The sequence below is a fragment of the Melozone crissalis genome, unplaced genomic scaffold (genome assembly GCF_028551555.1).
Source record: "Melozone crissalis strain CALT ecotype California unplaced genomic scaffold, PUWL_Pcris_2 ptg000016l_1, whole genome shotgun sequence".
NCBI classification, from domain to species: Eukaryota; Metazoa; Chordata; class Aves; order Passeriformes; family Passerellidae; genus Melozone; species Melozone crissalis.
The window spans coordinates 339,333-347,936 of NW_026535794.1; the positions used below are offsets into that span (position 1 = coordinate 339,333).

General features: G+C 63.6%; 1 protein-coding gene across 2 annotated transcripts in view; it reads right to left on the reverse strand.

Moving 5' to 3' along the window:
- Positions 1-1,297, reverse strand: part of AGAP3 (ArfGAP with GTPase domain, ankyrin repeat and PH domain 3) — a 118,744-nt gene extending 117,447 nt beyond the window's left edge. For both annotated transcript variants that reach the window (XM_054273911.1, XM_054273912.1), the window contains exon 1: positions 1,018-1,297. In XM_054273911.1, the coding sequence (XP_054129886.1) occupies positions 1,018-1,297 (280 nt within the window). The remainder of the gene's footprint in view (positions 1-1,017) is intronic.
- Between the last annotated feature and the right edge of the window lie 7,307 nt (positions 1,298-8,604).

The following is an 8,604-nucleotide window of genomic DNA, read 5'->3' on the forward strand; positions in this document are numbered from 1 at the left end:
CCCCAATTCCATTGTAGCCCCTTGGCTCCATCCCTGTCCCCCAATTCCATCGCAGACCCCCGGCTCCATCCCTGTCCCCCAATTCCATTGTAGCCCCTTGGCTCCATCCCTGTCCCCCAATTCCATCGCAGACCCCCGGCTCCATCCCTGTCCCCCAATTCCATCACAGACCCTCGGCTCCACTGCAGCCCCTCAGCTCCATCGCAGCCCCTTGGCTCCATCCCTGTCCCCCAGTTCCATCGCAGCCCCTCGGCTCCATTGCATTTCCTCAGCTCCATCCCAGCCCCTCGGTTCCAACCCCATTCCTCAATTCCATCGCAGCCCCTCGGCTCCATCCCAGTCTCCCAGCTCTATCGCAGCCCCTCGGCTCCATCCCAGTCTCCCAGCTCTATCGCAGCCCCTCGGCTCCATTGCATTTCCTCAGCCGCTCTGCAGTTGCTCGGCTCCATCCCTCCCCTCGCTGCCGGCTCCCGGGCCGCAGTGTTCTGCATTGCTAATGTTAACGGGCTCCGGCGGATCCGTTCCCGTCGACGCCGAGCACGAGCCCCCCCGCCCGCCGCCGGACCAGCGCCCGCCCCCGCCCGCCGCTGCCGGCAGAGGCCGCGGGCGGAGTCCCCGGCCCTGCGCAGGCCCGGCCGCGACCACCATCGCTGCGGGGCCGGCCGGGGCCGGGGCGGGGGCGGCTGACGAGCGTGTCCGCTCCGCTCCGCTCCGCTCGCTCCCTGCCTGCCGCCCGGCCCCCGCAGCCCCGCCGAGCCCGGGCCCGCTGCCGGCGGCGGGGGCGCAGCCCGTGAGCCCCGGCCCGCGCAGGCCGCGCCCGGCGCCCCGCGCCCCCGGCCCCGCCGCCGCAGGGCCCGGCGCGATCCCGGCGCCGCGGGCAGGGCCGGGCCGGGCCGGGCTCCGCCGGGCCCCGCGGGCGGCAGCGGGCGCAGGTGCGGCGGCGGCGGGGACAAAGGCGGCGGCGCGGGCGGGCCGCTCGGTGCCCGTTCCGGTGACCGCTCGGTGCCCGGTGCTCACCCTCGATGGAGATGACGTGCTCGCGGATCTGGCTCTGCAGCGCCAGGTCCTCCACGCGCTCGATGAGGTCGTAGATCGCGTAGATATTGGGGTGCACGGACTCGAAGCGCCCGATTTCGGCGCGGATCGCGGCCGAGTTGGAGAGCCCGAACTGCGGCGGGGGCGGCCCGCCGGGCTGCGGCCCCGAGGGCCCGGGCACGGGCACCGGCACCGGCCCGCCCGGCGCCGCAAGGCTCTGCTGCTGCCCGGGGCTCTGCCCGGCGCCGCCCGGGAAGTTCATCGCGGCGGCGGCACGGCCGGTCAGCGGCGCGGCGCTCCGGGCAGCCGCTGCATGGCCGCAGCCGCGTCCGTCCGCGGGTCCCCGGGCTGCGCCGCCGCCCCCGCCCGCCTCCCGCCCGCTCCGCCCCGCCCCGCCCCGCCCCGCCCGCGTCAGCGGGACCGGCCCCGCGGCGGGCGGGGAGCGGGCCGGGCTGAGCGGGGAGCGCAGCGGCCCCGGGAGGGGACCGGGGCACGGGCAGAGCGGGGAGCGGAACGGCACCGGGAAGGGACCGGGGCACGGGCAGCCCGAGGGGAGCGGGGGCAGCTGGGACCGGGAGCGCAGCGCTGTCGGTGCCCGTCCTGCCCGCCCCGCCGCGGCCCCTGCTCGCTCGGCACCCCGGGGGTGGGCATTGCCCCCTGCCCGGCTACCAGAGTGATGGAGCTGCCCAGGGCACCAGCTTGGTGCCAGTCCGGCCATCTCGGGGGATGCTGCTGGGCAGGGACTGGTTACACCCCTCCCGTTGTGCCCATCCCTAAATCAGCTGGCATGGGGTACCTGGGCCACAGCAAGGCTCTGGATGGGCACAGGGCTGGCAGCCCCTGGCTGCACCCTGGGGGCCAGTGGAGCTTGCTGGGGCATCATTGGGGTCTAGCTGAAATCTTCCAAATGGCTGAGAAACGTAAAAAACAGGATCATAGGTCCTGGCAGATTAAATAAAAAAGTGGAATTTGGAAGAGGAGAAGGAACAGAAAGGTGAGCAGCTGGGAGAACCAGGATTGCAGTGGATTTCTCCCTCAGTCCCACTGGGACCAGTCACGGTGTGCAGCAACGCCCCAGTGCCAGGGGGCTCAGGGGGCAGCTGGGGCTGGTTCCCACCCTCTGCCCCCTCTGGGTGACGGTGGGCAGGGTTGGGGGAGGAGGAGGAGGACGGCAAGGAGGAAAGGAGGAGGAGAGATCCCTGGGAAGTTTCCAAATGCCCCCGGGCTCTGGAATCCTCTGTGACTCCTCGGCAGTGCGTGCTGGGTGTGTGGGTGGGAGAAGCACCTCCCTGCCCTCTTCCCCTCCTTCTTGTGCCCTTCCAGGATTCCTTGAGTGCATCCCTACTGCCTCTGCCACGAGACGGGGTTTGCTAGAAAACAGCTTTTATGAGGGTTTTCTGAAAGCATTTAGAAAATCTGTATCTGTTACAGCACCGAGCTCCCCTCACCCTGCATGCTCCCTCACCCTGTGCGCTCCCCAAGGCTCCCCAAGGTCTTTGGAAGATGTGTCGGTCACAGCTCTGCTCAGCAGGAGCTTCCCTGACGAGTCTGAGGGGATTACATCCCACCACCCCAACACAGCAGTGCCTGGCTGTGCAATGGCCTTTCTCAGCCTGCTTTTTGTTTGGGTGTCTTGGTCCTTGCTCATGGCCTTTTTCTCCATCTTCCATCATCACCAGCATCTACAGCACCATCCCAGGATGGTTTGGGGGGGAAGGGACCTTAAAGCCCATCCAGTTCCCCCTGCTGCAGACAGGCACACCTTCCACCAGGCCAGGCTGCCCCACGCCCCCTCCAACCCAGCCTTGAATTCTTCCAGGGATGGAGCAGCCACCGCTTCTCTGGGTAACCTGTGCCAGGGCCTCACCACCCTGACAGGGAAGAATTTCTCCCCAGTGCCCCACTGAACCTTGCCCTCAGTCAGTTATCACACAAACATTTGTAAATTGTCTCCATTCCAGCGCCTTTGACTGCCCAGACACCCCAGGTGCAGCCGCCTCCGCCGCGGCACCCTCTCGGTGAGGGATTCCAGGATTTATCCCTCATGAAGGAAGGGACATCATCCCTCATCCCTCCCTCACCCTCAGTGATGCAGCCTGCACCAGTCGAGGTGGCTTTGCCCTGACAGGTGGGCTCTGGCCTCCCCACACCCCCTGCCCCCTGCTCCTTTGCCCCCTGCGCCTCCTCCCCCGGCAGGGATGAGCGGTGCCCGCCCTGCCCTGCAGCCCTGCTGCTCATACAGACTGCCCTGAGGGGACAGCTGGGGTGTCCCTGTGCCACCAGTGCCCCCAGCACTGACCCCAGGGTCCCACTGCCCCCCACAGCCAGCAGGACACAGGGCACAGGGCACGGGACACAGGGCACACACAGGGCACAGGACACGGAACACAGGGCACGGGACAGAGGGCACACACAGGGCACAGGACAGAGGGCACAGGGTGCAGGGCAGAGAGCACAGGACACAGGGTACACACAGGGCACAGAGCACAGGGCAGAGGGCACACACAGGGCACAGGACATGGGACACAGGGCACACACAGGGCACAGGACAGAGGGCACACACAGGGCACAGGACAGAGGGCACAGGGTGCAGGGCAGAGAGCACAGGACACAGGGCACACACAGGGCACAGGGCACAGGACATGGGACACAGGGCACACACAGGGCACAGGACAGAGGGCACACACAGGGCACAGGACAGAGGGCACAGGGTGCAGGGCAGAGAGCACAGGACACAGGGTACACACAGGGCACAGAGCACAGGGCAGAGGGCACAGGACACATGGCACAGGACGCACGAATGGAGCATCACCCAGCCCCAGTGGGCACAGAGAGCCCTGTCCCTGCCAGCCCCATTGGAGTGAGACCCCCAGGCAGCACAGAGGGTCCTGTCCCTGCCAGCCCTGTCCCCTGGGACCCCAGGCAGCCCCGGGGCCAGCGCTGGGGAACCGGAGCCTGGAGCGCTGCAGAGGGAGCAGAGCAAACAGATGGAGCTGGGGCTGAGCAAAGGGATGGGAGAACCCGGGAGAGAAGCTCAGCATGCTGAAAAGGCAGGAGCGGGTGGGGACAAGCCGAGGCTTTCGGGAGCAAGCGTTCCCTCAGGGATGGCCACCACCTGCCTCCTGCAGACACAGGCCTCTTGAGGATGTAAACTGCTTTTCAGGAGGGGTTTCACCCTCACATCCTGAACTTTCTCTGCTCCATCTGCAGCCCTCCCATCTGACGCTGCGGCGCTGCTGCCAAGAGGAGCTGCCACCTCCTCCTCCTCCTCCTCCTCTTCCTCCCGCTCCTTTTGCTGCTGCTGTTCCCACCCCTGGAGCAGCCACCCTGGTACCTGTGGTGCCCATGGCAGTGGGGTGGAACAGGATGGGTGTTGAGGGTCCCTTCCCACCCAAACCTTCTCGTGACACCGGACAGTCCCAGGGCCCGTGGGGGCAGCAGGAGGGTCCCCAGAGCTGAACCCCAGTGCCCACCACAGCAGGAGGGTCCCCACAGTTTAATCCCAATGCCCACCACAGCAGGAGGGTCCCCAGAGCTGAACCCCAGTGCCCACCACAGCAGGAGGGTCCCCACAGTTTAATCCCAGTGCCCACCACAGCAGGAGGGTCCCCACAGCTGAACCCCAGTGCCCACCCAGGATGTGGAGCTGGAGCAGCACCCCCAGAACAGAGCTGAGGGGAGGCCAGGGCCCAGAGCTGAGCTTCAGTCAGTGTCAGAGCAAAACAGGCAGAGAGGGGGTCCCAGGGGTTCCCCAGGCCTTCATGGCTTCTCAGGCCCTGGGACACTGAGGAGTTTGATCCCTTCTGCAATAAAAACTGGGGCTTTCTTTCTGTGGGGACACCAACGTTGGGAGAGCTGAGAACACAGCTGGGGGGCCCTGCTGCCCTTCCCAGACCAAGGGGAGCAGCAAACTCCATCCATCTCATCTCTGGGAGGCTGGGGCAGCCCTGTGCCCCCTCTGAGCTGCGGCTCCTGCTCCTAAAGGCAGCGCTGCTTTGGGGACACCGGGGGTGTTGGACGTCACCCTCCACGGCAGGGGCTGTTCCCCGGGCAGGGATCAGCCAGCAGCTCTCCCGGAATAGCTGCAGCTCTCTGACCTCGCTCTGCAGCACCGAGGCTGCCCCGCTAATCCCCCCAGATCCGCAGCACGCGGCTGCCAGGGGGCAGACTGAAACCCTCTGCTGTGCCCTGCCTGGGGTCTGGGGGAGCAGAGAGGGGCAGAGAGGGGCAGGCTCCCACCCAGAGTCACGTCCCTCGCTGGGGCAGGCACACAGCACGGCTTCTGGCTTCGTGGGGTGTCCAGCATTATCCAAATCATGTGTCATCAATACACTTTCAATTAGCCTTCCTCTATATTTCCTAGCATCAAAAACAATAACCAACTGTGATCGTCACTCCACAACCACCCCCAAACAAGCATAGAATTAACCCCAGAACTAACCCCCCCCCCAAAAAAAAACAAACAAAAATACAAACCATGATGATAAATAATCAACCAATCACCCACCAAATTTTACGTTCTTGTAGCTTATAAAAAGCATGGCACTGAAGATGTCAAGATGGCTGCTACACACACCCAAGGACAAAAGACTTAGTCCTAACTTTACTGTTATTTTTTTGCCAGGTATATGCAGGACCACAGCTGGCTGTGTCCCACGGCTGGCTGTGTCCCTTGTTGTCACCCACCGTGATGCCACCAGCCACCTCATGCCACCCCGTGGATTTTGGGGACAGCAGGGAGCTGTGCCACTGCAGGCACCTTGAAGGGCTCTTGTGGGATGGGTGGGTGGCTCCCACCAGCGCTGCCTCTGCACAGACAGGGCCAGCACAGGGTGGGCATGCACGTCTGGGTGGTGTCACAGTGTCCCCAGTGCCCCACCGGGCAGGATCCCTCTGTGCCCCTCTCTGGCCACAGCCCCGAGCAGCTGGGCTGCCCGATGGTGTGGGCTCTGGGAAAAGAGGCTGGAAGTGGAACAAGGGGCATTAAACCCCCTGGGCTCTGTGGGGGCCTGAACAACAATCCCAGCAAGGCCTGTGGGACAGGAGGGCCCGGCCCAGTCATGGGGGACAAACAGGGAGAAGCACAGAGGGAAGGTGAAATGGCGAGTAAAGAGGAACCAGGAGGAGGGGACCGTGAACCCTGGCAATAACCCAATGGGGCAGCCCTTCTCATGAAAATATTTCCCCAATATCCAACCTAAACCTCCTCTGGCACAACTTGGGGCCGTTCCCTCTGCTCCTGTCCCCGTTCCCTGGGAGCAGGAGGGTTTCCCCTTGGTTATCCCTCCTGGCAGGAGCTGCGCAGAGCCACAAGGTCCCCTGAGCCTCCTTTGCTCCAGGCTGAGCTAAGGAGCACAATCTGCCTTTTCCTGGGTGGCTGGATGGCACTGGGGAAGCGCTTTCAGGAAAATATTAAACAGCTTCTTAATCGGGGCAGGGAGGATGGAAAAGCCTCACTCTCTGGGAGCTGAAGCCAGACAAATCCGCGGTGACAAGCAGACAGGGGATTTATCAGGGAGGGGATGAACCGCGGGATAAACGCTCAAATCTGAGCAGACACAGCCCCTGCAGCGGCGGATCCGGGCTCATTCCAGCGTCGGGAAGGGAAAAATCCCGTTCTGTGCCTGCAGGGATCAGCCGTGCTTTAAATCTGCTGCTGTGTCACATCCGCTGCTCTGACAGCCCGGGGTGCACTGGGCTCCTCGGGAGCCGAGGCTCGCACGGCTCTGCCTCACCTGGGGCGGGGATCCCTCACCTGGGGCGGGGATCCTTCACCTGGGGCGGGGATCCCTCACCTGGGGCGGGGATCCTTCACCTGGGGCGGGGATCCTTCACCTGGAGCGGGGATCCCTCACCTGGGGCGGGGATCCTTCACCTGGAGCGGGGATCCTTCACCTGGGGCGGGGATCCCTCACCTGGGGCGGGGATCCTTCACCTGGAGCGGGGATCCCTCACCTGGGGCAGAGATCCCTCACCTGGGGCGGGGATCCCTCACCTGGGGCGGGGATCCTTCACCTGGAGCGGGGATCCTTCACCTGGGGCAGAGATCCCTCACCTGGGGCGGGGATCCCTCACCTGGGGCGGGGATCCTTCACCTGGAGCGGGGATCCTTCACCTGGGGCGGGGATCCCTCACCTGGGGCGGGGATCCTTCACCTGGGGCAGAGATCCCTCACCTGGGGTGGGGATCCCTCACCTGGGGCGGGGATCCTTCACCTGGAGCGGGGATCCTTCACCTGGGGCAGAGATCCCTCACCTGGGGCGGGGATCCCTCACCTGGGGCGGGGATCCTTCACCTGGGGCAGAGATCCCTCACCTGGGGGGCGGGGATCCCTCACCTGGGGCGGAGATCCCTCACCTGGGGGGCGGGGATCCTTCACCTGGGGCAGAGATCCCTCACCTGGAGCGGGGATCCCTCACCTGGAGCGGGGATCCCTCACCTGGGGGGGGGGGGATCCTTCACCTGGGGCGGGGATCCTTCACCTGGAGCGGGGATCCCTCACCTGGGGCGGGGATCCTTCACCTGGAGTGGGGATCCCTCACCTGGGGCGGGGATCCCTGCCTCACCTGGAGCCGGGATCCCTCACCTGGAGCCGGGATCCCTCACCTGGGGCGAAGATCCTTCACCTGGGGCGGGGATCCCTCACCTGCAGCTCCCTCCCAGAATCCCTGCCTCACCTGGAGCAGGGATCCCTCACCTGGAGCCGGGATCTCTCACCTGCAGCTCCCCCTAGCATCCCTGCCTCACCTGGAGCGGGGATCCCGCACCTGCAGCTCCCTCCCAGAATCCCTGCACAGAAATCAGGGATTCCCTCCTGGGAGGGCCCCAGCCCCAGGTACCCTCAGCAGGAAGGGGCTGCCCTGGCTCGCTGATGCTCCTGCCTTTGTCCTGATTTCATCCTGATTTTCTTCCCAGGAAAAATAATATAGAGGAGAAAATCCTCTTCATCTCATCCCAGGAAATGTCAGTGCCACAGCAGCGAGGGACCTGAGGAGGTTGCTACCAGTCACCCCCAGTCACCACCCCTGGGGACAGGGGACATTGTTGCCCAGAATTTCTCCTCCACCCTCAATTGCACTTTATGGGAGAGTCAGTTTGTCCCCATCTCCCCCATCCCTGTTGCTGTGTTTCCATGGTTGGACCTCTTCACCTAAAAGTAAGAATTTTTGACTTAAAACTAAGAACTTTTCACTTAAAATTAAGAATCTTTACCTTAAAATGATCAATTTCTAGCCTAAAATTAAGACATTTTCACATAAAATTAACAATTTTTAACCTAAAATTAAGGATTTTTCACCTAATATAAAATATTTTAATCAGAGTCTGCAGGTGGCTTTGGGCACTCCTGGGGATTCACAGCTCCAGAATCACTGAGGGCAGGAAACTCTCAGAGATACCTTAGCCCACCACCCTCAGCACGGCCATGGCCACCACTGCCCATGTTCCCAAGCGACACAGCCACAGGAATTTAAACCTGGGAGTGACTGGAGCCATACTGGGGGTGACTGGTAGCAACTGGAACTACACTGGGGACAAATGGCATCATACTGGGGTTAACTGGGTAAATTA